At 38.8% G+C, this 16460-nt stretch overlaps 1 protein-coding gene across 1 annotated transcript in view; it reads left to right on the top strand.

Annotated features, from left to right (window-relative positions):
- TMEM236 (transmembrane protein 236) overlaps window positions 1-9060 on the top strand; it is a 37837-nt gene extending 28777 nt beyond the window's left edge. Inside the window, exon 4 of the mRNA XM_059915266.1 lies at window positions 8469-9060. Coding sequence (XP_059771249.1) covers window positions 8469-9049 — 581 coding nt within the window. The 3' untranslated portion in view covers window positions 9050-9060. The remainder of the gene's footprint in view (window positions 1-8468) is intronic.
- The last annotated feature ends 7400 nt before the right edge of the window (window positions 9061-16460 follow it).

Raw genomic sequence — 16460 nt, 5'->3', positions numbered from 1 at the left:
GTAGGTCTTTTCCTTCTCTCGTGTTTCCTGCCTAGAGAAGTTCTGTTAGCATTTGTTTTAAAGCTGGTTTGGTGGTGCTGAATTCTCTTCTTTTGCTTGTCTGTAAAGGTTTTAATTTCTCTGTCGAATCTGAATGAGATCCTTGCTTGGTACAGTAATCTGGGTTGTAGCTTTTTCCCTTTCATCACTTTAAGTATGTCCTGCCACTCCCTTCTGGCTTGCAAAGCTTCTGCTGAAAGATCTGCTGTTCACCTTATGGGGATTCCCTTGTATGTTATTTGTTGCTTTTCCTGTGCTGCTTTTAATATTTTTCTTTGTGTTTAATTTTTGATAGTTTGATTAATATGTGTCTTGGCGTGCTTCTCCTTGGATTTATCCTGTATGGGACTCTCTGCACTTCCTGGACTTGATTGACTATTTCCTCTCCCATATTAGAGAAGTTTTCAACTGTAATCTCTTCAAATATTTTCTCGGTCCCTTTCTTTTTCTCTTCTTCCTCTGGGACCCCTATAATTTGAATGCTGGTGCATTTAATGTTGTCCCAGAGGTCTCTGAGAGTGTCCTCAATTCTTTTCATTCTTTTTTCTTTATTCTGCTCTGTGGTAGTTATTTCCACTATTTTATCTTCCAGGTCACTTATCCGTTCTTCTGCCTCAGTTATTCTGCTAATTGATTCCTTCTAGAGAATTTTTAATTTCATTTTTTGTGTTGTTCATCATTGTTTGCTCTTTAGTTCTTATAGGTCCTTGTTAAACGTTTCTTGTATTTTCTCCATTCTATTTCCAAGATTTTGGATCATCTTTACTATCATTACTCTGAATTCTTTTTCAGGTAGACTGCTTATTTCCTCTTCATTTGTTTGGTCTGGTGGGTTTTTACCTTGCTCCTTCATCTGCTGCATGTTTCTCTCTCTTCCCATTTTGCTTAACTTACTGTGTTTGGGGTCTCCTTTTCACTGCCTGCAGGTTCATAGTTCCTGTTGTTTTTCGTGTCTGCCCCCAGTGGGTAAGGTTGGTTCAGTGGGTTGTGTAGGCTCCCTGGTGGAGGGGACTGGTGCCTTTGTTCTGGTGGATGAGGCTGGAGCTTGTTTTTCTGGTGGGCAGGTCCGAGTTTGGTGGTGTGTTTTGGGGTGTCTCTGACCTTATTATGATTTTAGGCATCCTCTCTGGTAATGGGTGGGGTTGTGTTCCTGTGTTGCTAGTTGCTTGGCATGGGGTGTCCAGCACTGTAGCCTGCTGGTTGTTGAGTGGAGCTGGATCTTAACATTGAGATGGAGATCTCTGGGAGAGCTCTCGCCAATTGATATTACGTGGGGCTGGGAGGTCTCTGGTGGACCAATATCCTGAACTCGGCTCTCCCACCTCCAAGGCCTAGGCCTGACACCCCGCCGAAGCACCAAGACCCTGTCAGCCACATGGCTCAGAAGAAAAGGGAGAAAAAAATAAATAAATAAATAAAATAAAAGTTATTAAAAAAAAATAAAAAAGCAATTAACATAATAAGAGAGCAACCAAACCAATAAACAAATCCACCAATGATAACAAGTGCTAAAAACTAAACTAAGATAAACATATAAATCAGAAACTAGTCAGTCGCATACAGCAAACCCCAAGTCTACAGTTGCTCCCAAAGTCCACCTCCTCAATTTGGGATTATTCGTTGTCTATTCAGGTATTCCACAGATGCAGGTACATCAGGTTGACTGTGGAGATTTAATCCGCTGCTCCTGAGGCTGCTGGGAGGAATTTCCCTTTCTCTTCTTTGTTCGCACAGCTCCTGGGGTTCACCTTTGGATTTGGACCCGCCTCGGCGTGTAGTTTGCCTGAGGGCATCTGTTCTTCACTCAGACAGGACGGGGTTAAAGGGGCAGCTTATTCGGGGCCTCTGGCTCACTCAGGCCGGGGGGAGGGAGGGGTACGGATGTGGGGCGAGCCTGCGGCGGCAGAGGCCGGTGTGACGTTGCACCAGCCTGCGGCGTGCCGTGCGTTCTCCCGGGGAAGTTGTCCCTGGATCACAGGACCCTGGCAGTGGCGGGCTGCACCGGCTCCTGGGAGGGGAGGTGTGGAGAGTGACCTGGGCTCGCACACAGGCTTCCTGGTGGCGGCAGCAGCAGCCTTAGCGTCCCATGCCCGTCTCTGTGGTCCGCGCTGATAGCCGCGGCTCGCGCCCGTCTCTGGAGCTCATTTAGGCGGCACTTTGAATCCCCTCTCCTCACGCACCCCGGAACAATGGTGTCTTGCCTGTTCAGCAGCTCCAGACTTTTCCCCGGACTCCCTCCCGGCTAGCCGTGGCGCACTATCCCCCTCCAGGCTGTGTTGACACAGCCAACCCCAGTCCTCTCCCTGCGATCCGACCGAAGCCTGAGCCTCAGCTCCCAGCCCCCGCCCGTCCCGGCGGGTGAGCAGACAAGCCTCTCGGGCTGGTGAGTGCTGGTCGGCACTGATCCTCCGTGCGGGAACCTCTCCACTTTGCCCTCCGCACCCCTGTTGCTGAGCTCTCCTCCGTGGCTCCGAAGCTTCCCACCCCCGCCCACCCCCCATCTCCACCAGTGCAGGGGCTTCTATTCTAGTGTGTGGTAACCTTTCCTCCTTCCCAGCTCCCTCCCAGAGGGGCAGGTCCCATCCCTATTCTTTTGTCCTTGTTTTTTCTTTTTTCTTTTGCCCTACCCAGGTACGTGGGGAGTTCCTTGCCTTTTGGGGAGTCTGAGGTCTTCTGCCAGTCTTCAGTAGGTGTTCTGTAGGCATTGTTCCACATGTAGATGTATTTTTGTGGAGGAAGGTGATTTCCACGGTTTACTCCTCTGCCATCTTGAAGGTCCTCCTTATTATTTCTTTAATCTCTAAAAGTACTATGACTGAAAGTGCTTTGTGTGCTTCATATGCTTTTTAAAAATTTTTCATAAGACTGTGACTTGTCTTCTATTCCAGATTTTTTTTTTTCTCTCAGCATGTTATATTTAAATCATTAGCATTTTTCTTTCTCTAGACCATTTTCCTCTCAGGGAAAAATTGATTTTGGGGACTGTGCATCAAGACTAGTCATACTTTTTCTGAATGAGTCTTTAATTTGATCTTCTGGTTGCTGTGAGTTGAGTAACAACCTCATTTCACATCAGCTGCCTTGATGGCCTCAAGAGCGTCTTTGATGAATCCCCAGGTCCTCTCTAGCTCCCGTGCCCTGCATTGTCCTCATCTTTGGTGAACTTAGAGTCAACTTAGAATCAAGTCCAAAACCTTGGCCCGTAAGCTCTACATCATCTGGCTTTGCCACGGACAGTGTTGTCTAGTGCTTAAGGGTCTGAGGTTCATGCTCCATCCCTCTCCTTGCTCGCTGTGTGACCCTGGAAACAATCCTTAATATCCCTCTGCCTTAGTTTACTCATCTTTAAAATGGGAACATAATAGTATCTACATCATAGAGGTTTTTTATTATTATTATTATATTGAAGTATAGTTGATTTATAATATTTTGTTAGTTTCAGGTGTATAGCAAAGCGATTCAGTTATATATATTGTATATATTTCAGATTCTTTTCTGTAATAGGTTATTATAAGATGTTGAATATAGTTCCCTGTGCTCTACGGTAAATCCTTACTGCTTATCTATTTTATATATAGTAGTTTGTATCTGTTAATCTCATATTCCTAATTTATCTCCCCCCACACCTTTCCCCTTTGTTAGCCACGTCATAGAGTTTTTCTAAGGATGAAGTGAATGGATGCATAGAAAGGGCTTAGATATGGAGAAGACACTTAGTAAGTCTTAGCTTCTCTCCTCTTCTTCCCTCTCTTGCCCCACCCCCAGCCCCTCACCACGCTCTCCTCCTTTCAGCTCATTTTAGCTGAAGGAGCTTTACACCTACTCTCCCTACCACCTGGAAAGTTCCTTTCTTCATTCTCACATAATTCATTCCTATTTATTCTTCAGTCTCTGCTTAACTGTCACTTCCCAGATCCAGGGGATGGAGTGGTGAAGGCGGAGACATTATCCGCTGCATCATTCTCAATGCCCAGCCTAAGCTTGGAACAGCACTCTACAGTGTGTCTGCTAACAGCAGACAGCTTGGGTGTCCAAGTGTTCTAGCCCTTAACCAACATCAGGAGCAGTCTTTTGGCTGCGCCATGTGGGGATCTTAGCTCCCCAACCAGGGATCGAACCTGTGCCCCCTGCAGTGGAAGGTGAAGTCTTAACCACTGGACCACCAGGGAAGCCCCCGTCAGGAGTGGTTTTGAAGCTGTTGTTTGGAGAGGCAGTTTTGAAGCCTGTCCCCCTACTAACGGCGCTACCTAGCACTCGCCTGCTGTTGGCACTTGAGTCCAGCCCTCTTCCCCCTCAAAAAGGCCATTTTACCCCTAAGCTGAGATTTCCCTTTTCCAAGTTGCCTTTATACGGTGAAATTTTTGAATGAATAAAATTACAATGTTGATTTCATTTAAAAAGTGCATTTTTAGTAGCAGTGTCATTCCTGTCTTGTTTTTAGGTACCCTTTTTTGTGGTTCTCCTCTCTCTTTTTGCTCTCTTTTTATTTAAATAACTTTTATTGCTTTCTTTTTCTTTTTGCAAGAGGCTTACATGCTCACTCTAGAAAATTCCTCACTACTGATTTGTTATGTTGTACTTACATTTTCCCTGTAAGTGATCTAAAACTTTTGGGGAACAAGTTAGAGATAGAAATACATCAGTATGAAGAAATAATAAAGCAAAAGAGGTATGAGTTACCTACTTAAACATTTATCTGTTATCAAAATTGCATTTCCTTAATTATTTGACGTGCACGGTGAGGATAAAAAGTTGTTTTGGCAGCTGGCATCAGCCGTGGGGAACTACGCAGCAGGCCTGCTATTTTTACTTTTTATTTTGTATATGTTGTATTTCTTTCTTTTTTAATTAATTAATTAATTAATTTTTTGGCTGTGTTGGGTCTTCATTGCTGTGCACGGGCTTTCTCTAGTTGTGGCGAGCGGGGGCTACTCTTCGTTGCGGTGCATGGGCTTCTCATTGCAGTGGCTTCTCTTGTTGTGGAGCACGGGCTTCTAGGCACACGGGCTTCAGTAGTTGTGGCATGCCAGCTCAGTACTTGTGGCTCTCGGACTCTAGAGAGTAGGCTCAGTAGTTGTGGCGCACGGGCTTAGTTGCTCCGTGGCATGTGGGATCTTCCCGGTCCAGGGTTCGAACCTGTGTCCCCTGCATTGGCAGGCAGACCAGGGAAGTCCTTTACTTTTTACAGGGCAATGTGAGCCTTTAAGGAAGTGAGTAGATTGCGCTCTTTGTGTTAATATCTTTTACAGATTTTGCACAAATAAATATAATTTTCCTCAAATAGAACCCTGACAACTAACAGCAGCAATAAAAAGAATTCCAGCTATAAGTGGAAATTTTAAAAATAATAATTTGGAGGGAAACTAATCATGGAGCTGAAGGGAATAGTATTGAATACATGAAGGTTTATGTGACTGGAGGATAAACTTGCTGGTCTGTTCTAATGACCAAATGAATTCTTGACATCCTCAGCTCTACCCTGCCCTTTGGGAGGCCAGGAGAGCTTTCCAGCTCATAGTTATAATGCTTCTTACTTGGAAAGAGGACAGCAGAAACCCTAAACTAGTCCCCAAATCTAAACTAGTCCTTAATGAGCCGTGGAGAAATATGAGGATTATTTTACCAAATACACGTGGATTAGGGCTTTTGTATTTCATTAAAACTGAACCCTAGCTAAGAATTCGTTGTTTGTACCAACAGCTCTTATCCTCAGATATTGCGACTCTCAATGACTGTTTAAAAAATGTTAATGTGTCACTTCTTAGATTGCACTTCCTGGCTTTGAAACAATGCTGAATTTGCAGTCATCCTCAAGATCCCAAATTATATGCTTTGTTCCTCATATCGACAAAGGAATTTGGATTTTCATTTGAACACCTTGATCTACTACGAGAGGTGAAGGAGAGTGCTCTAAGACATGACACACTCTAAGAAACGTATTTTCTATATTGATTTTTTTTTTGGTAAAATAAGAGATACAATTGATGCAAGTGAGCATCTGAGTTTTAAAACAGATGATATTATGATTGTTAAAATAATAGTAATTAGCATATATTTTTCTCTCTTGAATGTAATTTATCAGAATGATTCCTTTCTCTGTCTGACTTACTTCATTAAGTATGATAATCTCTAGGTCCATCCATGTTGCTGCAAATGGCATTATTTTTTTCTTTTTTTTAATTTATTTTTTATGGCTGAGTAATATTCTGTTGTCATATGATATCACTTATGTGTGGAATCTAATTTTAAAAATGACACAAATGAACTTATTTACGAAACAGAAACAGACTCACAGATCTCAAAGTCAAACTTATGGTTACCAAAAGGGAAACGTAGGGGAAAGGGATAAATTATGAAATTGGGATTAACAGATACACACTACTGTATATAAAATAGATAACTAACAAGGACCTACTGAGCACAGGGACCTACTAGAGCACAGGGAACTCTACTCAATATTCTGTAATAACCTATATGGGAAAAGAATCTGAAAAGGAATGAATATATATATATATATATATATATATATATATATATATATATATAACTGAATCACTTTGCTGTACACCTGAACTGACAAAACATTATAAATCAACTATATTCCAATTAAAAAAATGATTCCTACTCATGCCACTGTGACATCTAAGTCTGATAAGGAAGTTTCTAAGGGTCATGGTTCCTAACATTTATTTATGAATGATTCATACCAGAAGTAAATAATATCTCATCAAGAATTTAATTATTTTTTTAGTTGATAAATGTACTCAATTCACACTTAAAATTTAAAAATAATTGTATAGAAAGAAAACTGAGGTTTGTCCTTTAAACAACTCCTACTTATAGTAATCAAGCCTTTTATTAGTCATTAATCATAATAACTTATTTGTTTTAAAATGTTTTCACTTCAGCTCAATACATCTCAACAACTTTTATTGACTTTGTGTCTTTAACCTTTAGAGCTATTCCATCTAATGACTCCCTTTAAATTTTGTCTTATCAAGTAATGTGGCAGCTCAGCACATTTGCTGAGTAAACTTTGTCAAGACCTGAGAAATTCTTAGCAACGAAAACGGTGCTTAAGTGTTCAAATATTTGGAAAATAATGTGCTAGTCCTTTCGTGTAGAAAAATCATACCATCAACAGTTAGTAAGTTCTGAGATTTGAGCTTCCTTCATAACCCCAACCTCAACACCCATGTGTATACGGAGAGGCACACACGTTCTCTTTCTCTCTCTCTCCCTTTCTCTTTCTCTCTCTCTCTCTCTCTCTCTCTCTCACACACACACACACATACCTCACACTCACTCTATGATGTTCATGAGGAAACACCCTACTCATTCAGATGACTGACATGTTGACCAGCCACAGCTTCACGGTCACAAATGAGATACTTTAGTCTAACCCATCGCACTGACGAGTTCAAAACCTCTGGGGGAAAGAACAGCTTAAGAATCTTGGATACAGAATGTTACCCTTCACTAAGACTCTCTCATGCTCAAAAAAGACTCTCTTAGCACCAGACTCTAAGCTTGGCGATCTGGGTTGTAGTGATCTCTGTGGGCATCTTATAAAATAAGATTGGACCATTGAATTTTGATTCATTTGATTTTATGATACGTGTCTGTTTTATAATTAGCATGTGATGTATTGCCTCTAGAAAGTGCTAGCAGCCATAAAGTTAAGGGATTGTCAACTGGGGTCAAACAAGTCTGGGTGTGAATTCCAGCTCTGCCCCTTCCTAACTGTGTATTTGAATTTGGGCATCATTTCACCTCTTGTACTCCAATTTCATATTTATCGAATGGGATAGTAATCCCTATCTCTCAACTTTTTTTCTGAGGATTAAATGAGATAATGTGTGAAAGTGCTTACTTAACTCAGTAACCAGTAATGGCTGTTATTCTGAAATGGTAAAAATGACTTAGGATCCATACCCAGGGAAGTACAAAGACACAAAGAGCCTTCTCCGCCTCTGTATTTTTTGCGCTGTGCTACTCATTGCTATCTTGAAATTCCATGTGTGAAACAGACCTCAAATAAGAGAACACTTAAATTTCATTTTTAAATTTAAATAAAAATTTAAATTTACATAAACAATTTAAATATCTCACTTTAAATAAAAATTTTAAAACTCACAGTTAAATAAAATTTAAAATTTAATTTAAATAACAATTAAATTTTAATTTAAATAATTAAAATTTTACATTTTAATGAAATTTAAATTTAAACTTAAATAACAATTAAGATTTAATTTAAATAACAATTAAAATTTTACATTTTAATGAAATTGAAAGAAAAGTTAAATTCTAAATAAAAATTTAAAATTTAAATAAAAAATTTAAAATTTAAATGTAAATAAAATTAGAAGAAAAGTTAAATTCTAAATAAAAATTTAAAGTTAAAATGTAAATAAATCAATTTATTGCAGGTAACGAAGACAGGCACATCCACATGACCAGTTTGTGGCAAATAAAAACTGTTACGCTTGAATTGAGGCAAAATGAAGAAAACCTGACACCTTCACAGCCAGCCGGGAGCACCCGCCTGCCGCGGCTGCCAGGAGCCACCACAGGGGGCTCCACTCCTGAGCTGGAGGGACCCCAGGAGCCCACCTTCGAGCAGGGAGTCCTGAGAACGATGTCACAGCGGGACGTGCGCTCTGAGATCTTCCTCTGGAGCTTTCTGCTGTGGTCCGACACCATAGAGATGGTGCGGGTGGCCGGGCACCACGACGTGTACAAGTCAGGCTGGGTCTACCCCGTCTACATCTTCAGTTTCATTTCTCTTCTTCGAATGATACTGACTCCCCAGAACCCGCTTCTGAATTCCCTGGGCATCGTGCTCCAGGATCTACCCTTTATCTTTGTTAGACTTAGTTTAATCATTGTCCTGGGAACGATCACACCCGTCTTGGGCCTTTGTAAAAATGTACTCGTGACTCTCTCTTATGTTTACTTCAATCACTTAACCAAATTCAGGATTTTCTCTACCTTTGAGACATCTTTTTAACAAGGAAATGTCCCATAGTCAAACCTCTTTGTTACGCACATGTGCGCGTTTGTAATCTTTTTTGGGGGCAGGGATAAGTTTTTGCACTATAGGAAGAAATGAAGAATAGATGCTAGAGAAAAAAACTATTTTTAAAAACTGTAGCATGTCAATTTTTAAAATGTATACAAATGGTGCTAAATTTAAGCAAAGTTATAGTCTTCTAAGTTGGTTCCCCTTGATCTCCAGAAAATGTTAATAGTTAATTTTAGTTACATCTTCTGCACTTTTTCTAAAAGCACCCTTCAATAAAGCCTCTTAAAAATTAGAACATGTTTTCCCACTAAGTTAGTCCAAGAGTGAAATTTTTTAATTGTTTATATAAAGTACATCACAAGAATTAATTAGTTAAAATTAATTTTAGGAAATACACTTGTAATTATGGAATAATGTTTAAATTCTTTAAAAACATTTGAATTGTAGTTTTAGGGTCTCCTTCAAATATGGAATTATGCTCTTTATTCCACTGTGGCAAGTGACTTTTATGTAATCAATTGATTTCAGCATAGAAAGCAGTAAATTTAGTTTCAGACATTTGACTCAGTTTAATATAATGAAGTCAAGGTACACCAGTAAGACCTAGATAAAGTTTTATAATAGGAAGCCATTAATTGAAGAGGGAGATTTCAAAGTAAAAGAATATCTTATTTGCGGAATTGGATACCATCATGAAAACAGTCAGGTACAAGCCCTGTTGAAAATTAGAAGTTCAACTTACAAATATAAAAGCAAATGCATTAGTGTCTTATGTGATAGTAAATAATGGTTATCCTGATGTTAAATAATTAGATACAGAATTATGTGATTTGCTTTCATATGTTGGGATGCTCTCAGATACTCATAGCAGGGGCTCTCCATTCTGCATACATTTTCAGATGCTAGAAAGATTTCTGAGAGGCTTATGTGTGCAGAGCAATGTTTAACATAGGCATTCTCTGCAGTGATCTGTGATAACAAATAGCCTAAAGAATGGATAACTGAACTTGCCTGCCACTCCACCAAATCCCCCAATCTCACTCTCCCCCTATGCTTTATGGTTTTTCCTTACACCATAAGAGGAGGTCTATTCACAGTTGTTGAAAGCTTAGCTTCTGGCTTTATGACTTGGGGCAAATTCTTTGACTACTGTAAACCCCAGTTTCCACATCTAAAAGATGAGCATATTACTAATACTTTAATAGGGTTAAATAGTACTTTATAAGGTTGAGAGGATTAACCAAGATAGGGAATGTTCTCATTACATTGTCTGGCAAACTATAATAACCCGATGAATACTAAGTATTTTAATTGTACCCTATAGAGAAACAGGTAGCTTAAAGCATTGTTTAAATTTTCCTGTTTTATTCTTTTCTGTGTTCTACTTACCCTCTGGGAATAATAATTGAAATCATGCATTTGTGAAAAGTAAAATACAAAATCTTCAGATTACCTCAGACCATAATTTTCCATCAAGTAGTATTATGTCCAGAAGTGAGTAATCTACTGAATATACACATTAAAGTTGAAGTATATAAGTATTCATTCATCAGGCATTGGAGTGTCCCTCTTATGAGTTCTCATAGAACCCTAACTATAGCACTTTTTAAAGACTTTCATTATGTGTTTACTTTTATGAGTTCCCCATTAATCTTTAAATCCCTTAAAGAAAGGCCGGAGGATATCTTGTTTAACAATGTATCTTTATCTTCTTCTGTCAATCCTACAGAAACTTACAATACTTATAATTCTAAAAATATTATCATATAAATAATTTCTTTCAAGTAATACCATGATAATCTTTATGAAGAAGAATTTATAACCAAGTAGTTGACTCTAATATTCTTAAATATGAAAATATTTTACATACATTTATATTTATCTTTACATTAGAATTTATAGAGTGAACAATGCTCAGATAAGCTGAAAAGTATTACTTATTTGAGTTTAGAATGCATTTTGTATCTAATATTTGAATGCATTTTGTATCTAATATTTGAATATGACTACGCCTGATATTTTGGAAAGTTGCAACACTTTGTATAAATAATGAAGGAGTGTACAAAAGGCTCCATGTAGGAGGAAAATTATTGAGTATGTAATTTAATTTAATAGTTTACTAAGGGTGTACACATGTTTATAAAGTTCAAGTCTATGGTATTTAATAGGCATTGCAGCAAATTATGCTAATGAAACATTGGTAGTTCTACACTGTGTGATTAAACGTTATGCTATTAAAATTATATTGTAATTCTCATTGCTTCTAATGGATTTTGGTATTAAGACCCATGTAGCTTTTGTGTCCTTATAAAAAGTTATGAAGTTAACTTTACATATAGATTAAAATTAAATGGATGGAGAAAAATATACCATGCTAATATTAATCAGAAGAAAGTAGAAGTACTTATATTCATTTCAGACAGACCAGATTTCAAAGTAAGGAAATTTTTCAAGGGTTAAGAAAGGCATCATTACATAATAATAAAGGAGTCAGTTCTCCAAGGAGACATAATCCTTAGTGTGTATACACCTACCAACAGAGCATCAAACCACATAAGGCAAAAACTGATAGAAATGCAGAGAAATAGATGAAACCACTATTATAGTTGGAAATTTCAACATCCCTCTCTCAGAAATGGACAGTTCCAGCAGTCAGAAAATCAGTAAAGACATAGTTGAACTCAATGACACTATCGATCAACTGGATATAATTGACATCTACAGTCTACTTCATCTGACAAAAGCAGAATACACATTCTTCTCAAGCTCACAAGAAACATTTACCAAAATAAACCACATTCTGGGGCATAACAGAAACTAACAAATTTAAAAGAATAGAAATAATATAATGTCTGTTCTCATAATGGAATTAAATTAAAAATCAGTAACAGACAGGTAATAGAAAAATCTCCAATTATGTGGATATTAAACATTTCTAAATAACACATGGGTCAAAGAAGAAATCCCAAGAGAAATTAAAATATATTTTAGAGTAAATAAAAATGAAAACAAAACATCAAAATGTGTAGAATGTAGCATAAGCAGTGCTTAGATGGAAACTTATAATATTGAATGCACATATTAGAAAAGAAAGATCTACAGTCAATAAATTAAGTTTCCACCTTGGGAAACTAGAAAAAGGAGAGCAAATGAAATGCCATGTAAGGGGAGGAAAAGAAATAATAAGAATTAGAGCAGAAATCGGTGAAATTGAAAACAGAAAATCAATAGAGAAATCAATAAAACTACAACCTGGCTCTTTGAAAAGATTGATAAAACTGTTATGCCTCTAGCCATGCAAACTAAGAAAAAAAGAGAAGACACAAATTAGCAACATCAGAAATTAAAGAGGGGACACCACTACAGATCTCACTGAAATTAGAAGGATAACAAAGGAATGCTATGAACAATTCTATGTCCACAAATTAGATGACCTAGACAAAATGGATCAACTCCTTGAAAGAAACAATCTGTCAAAACTCACACAGGAAGAAATAGATGATCTGAATAGGCCTATACCAATTAAAGAAATTGAATCAATAATTAATATCCTTCCAAAACAGAAAGCACCAGGTACAGATGGGTTCACTGGTGAATTCTACTTAACTTTTAAGGAAGAAATTATACCAATTCTCTGCAATCTCTTTTAAGAGGACAGAAGAGGAAGGAATATTTCCTAACTCATTCCACGCAGCCAGCATTATCCTAATACTAAAACCAGACAAAAATATTACAAGAAAACTACAGAACAATATCTCTCATGAACATTGAGGCAAAAATCCTCAATGAAATATTAGCAAATCAAATACAAAAAGATATAAAAAGAGGGAAGCGGAGTCAAGATGGCTGCATGGAAGGACGCAGAGTTCCTGTCTTCCCACAAGTAGGGCACCTGCCGGTTGCTGGTGGGGGACCTCAGCACCCAAGGAGATGGGAGGAACCCCCGAGAGACTGGGTAGGACATGGGGGGAAGTGAGGGAGGAGGAGAAGTGGAGGCTGTACGGGACTGGTGCCCCGAGGGGTGGCTGGGAGAGGGAAGGATTTCCCATGTCTGAAGGGACCCTGGGGGGGCTCGGAGGATAAGGGGGGAGTGTGCCTAGTATGTCCCCTGCCCAGTCAGCTCTGGGAAGCCTGCTGGGCTCCTGGGCCAGGTCCTCCACCCTCTGAGGGCCCGCTCTGGGCTGCCTGGGTCCTTGGGGCCTAGGAGGGAGATGGCGGTGGGGGAGCAGAGGAGAGGCGGTTGGAGAGGGGCCCTCCAGGATCAGAGGATCAGGGGAGGTGCAGAGGGCGTCTCCCCTGCCCACTTGGGCCCAGGGAGCCTGCTGGGGTCCCGGACCTGGTCCTTCACCCTCCAAGGCCAGAGGCACTCCTGGGCCCTTCCTGCATGTTGAGACTAAGCCCCACCCCCCCGAGCCCCCAGGGCCTTTTCTGGCCCTGTGGGTCCTAAACATAGGCCCCGCCCACTGCCTAAACCTCGCCCCTGCCTAACCCCCGCCCCCCACAGCCAAGGCCTTATTCAGCTTTTTTTTTTTTTTCCTCTTTTTTCCTATTGTGATTCTGTTTTACCTTCCGGTAGTTGTTTAATCTATATTTTTATTTTTTCTAACATATCTGTTAGTTTTCTAATTTTATTTTTTTCCCTTTGTTATTGTTTTGCTACTTTTTTTTTTTTTTTTTTTTGCTGCCCTGTACTATTTGCAGGATCTTGGTCCACAAGCAAGGGGTCGGGCCTGAGCTCCTCTGGTGTGAGCTCCAAGTCAGGACCACTGAACTAGCAGAGAACCTCAGACCCCAGGGAATATTCATTGGAGTGAGGTCTCCTGGAGGTCCTCATCTCGGCACCAAGACTGAGCTCTACCCAACAGCCTACAAACTCCAGTGATGGAAGCCTCAGGCCAAACAACCAGTAAGACAGGAACACAAACCCACCCATCAAAAAAAAAAAAAAAGAGAGGCCACAAAAAAAGGGTTACAGATGAAGGAACAAGGTAAAAACCTATAAGACCAAATAAATGAAGAGGAAATAAGCAATCTACCTGAAAAAGAATTTAGAGTAATGACAGTAAAGATGATCCAGAATCTCAGAAACAGAATAGAGGCACGGCTCGAGAAAGTACAAAAAATGTTTTAAAAAGGTCTAGAAGAACTAAAGAACAAACAAACAGAGATGAACAAGACAATAACTGAAATGAAAAATACACTAGAAGGAATCAATAACAAAATACCTGAGGCAGAAAAACGAATAAGTGAACTGGAAGACAGAATGGTGGAAATAACTGCTGAGGAGCAGAAAAAGAAAAAAGAATGAAAAAAATTGAAGACAATCTCAGAGACCTCTGGGACAACCCTAAACGCACCACCATTCGAATCATATGGGTCCCAGAAGAAGAAGAGAAAAAGAAAGGGTCTGAGAAAATTTTCAAAGAGATTATAGTAGAAAACTTCCCTAACATGGGAAAAGAAATAGTCACCCAAGTCCAGGAAGCACAGAGAGTCTCATACAGGATATACCCTAGGAGGAATATACCAAGACACATATTAATCAAACTAACAAATATTAAATTCAAAGAAAAAATATTAAAAGTAGCAAGGGAAAAGCAAAAAATAACATACAATGGAATCCCTGTAAGGATATCAGCTGATTTTTCAGCAGAAATTCTGCAGGCCAGAAGGGAGTGGCAGGACATACTTAAAGTGATGAAAAAGAAAAACCTACAACCAAGATTATTCTACCCAGCAAGGATCTCACTCAGATTCGATGGAGAAATCAGAAGCTTTACAGACAAGCAAAAGCTAAGAGAATGGAGCACCACCAAACCAGCTTTACAACAAATGCTAAAGAAATTTCTCTAGGTGGGAAACACAAGAGAAGAAAAAGACCCACAAAAACAAAGCCAAAACAATTAAGAAAATGGTAATAGGAACATACATATCAATAATAACCTTGAATGTAACTGGATTAAATGCTCCAACCAAAAGACACAGACTGGCTGAATGGATACATAAACAAGACCCGTATATATGCTGTCTACAAGAGACCCACTTCAGACCTAGGGACCACATACAGACTGAAAGTGAGGGGATGGAAAAACATATTCCATGCAAATGGAAATCAAAAGAAGGCTGGAGTAGCAATTGTCATATCAGACAAAATAGACATTAAAATAAAGACTATTACAAGAGACAAAGAAGGACACTACATAATGATCAAGGGATCAATCCAAGAAGAAGATATAACAATTGTAAATATTTATGCACCCAACATAGGAGCACCTCAATACATAAGGCAAATGCTAACAACCATGAAAGGGGAAATTGACAGTAACACAATAATGGTAGGGGACTTTAACACCCCACTTACGCCAATGGACAGATCATCCAAACAGAAAATAAATAAGCTTTAAATGACACAATAGACCAGATAGATTTAATTGATGTTTATAGAACATTCCACTCAAAAGTGGCAGAATACACTTTCTTCTCAAGTGCACATGGAACATTCTCCAGGATAGATCACATCTTGGGTCACAAATCAAGCATCAGAAAATTTAAGAAAATTAAAATCGTATCAAGCATCTTTTCTGACCACAATGCTATGAGATTAGAAATTGATTACAGGAAAAAAAATGTAAAAAACACAAATATATGGAGGCTAAACAGTGCACTACTAAATAACCAAGAGATCACTGAAGAAGTCAAAGAAGAAATTAAAAAATACCTAGAAAGAAATGGCAATGAAAACACAATGACCCCAAACCTATGGGATGCAGCAAAAGCAGTTCTAAGAGGGAAGTTTATAGCAATTCAATCCTACCTCAAGAAACAAGAAAAATCTCAAATAAACAATCTATCCTTACACCTAAAGCAACTAGAGAAAGAAGAACAAAGAAAACACAAAGTCAGTAGAAGGAAAGAAATCATAAAGATCAGAGCAGAAATAATGAAATAGAAATGAAGAAAACAATAGCAAAGATCAATAAAACTAAAAGTTGGTTCTTTGAGAAGATAAAGAAAATTGATTGATAAACCTTTAGCCAGACTCATCAAGAAAAAAAGGGAGAGGACTCAATCAGTAAAATTAGAAATGAAAAAGGAGAAATCACAACTGACACAGCAGAAATAGAAAGGATTTTAAGAGACCATTACAAACAACTGTATGCCAATAAAATGGACAACCGGGAAGAAATGGACAAATTCTTGGAAAGGTACAATTTTCCAAGACTGAACCAGGAAGAATTAGAAAATATAAACTGACCTACCACAAGTAATGACATTGAAACTGTAATTAAAAATCTTCCAAGAAACAAATGTCCTCAAACAGATGGCTTCACAGGAGAATTCTATCAAACATTTAGAGAAGAGCTAACACCCATCCTTCTCAAACTCTTCCAAAAAA

Source organism: Balaenoptera ricei, chromosome 2 (assembly GCF_028023285.1).
Source record: "Balaenoptera ricei isolate mBalRic1 chromosome 2, mBalRic1.hap2, whole genome shotgun sequence".
In the NCBI taxonomy this organism is placed as follows: Eukaryota; Metazoa; Chordata; class Mammalia; order Artiodactyla; family Balaenopteridae; genus Balaenoptera; species Balaenoptera ricei.
Note: the sequence above shows the minus strand (reverse complement) of the source record. Positions and strands in the feature narration are given on the sequence as shown.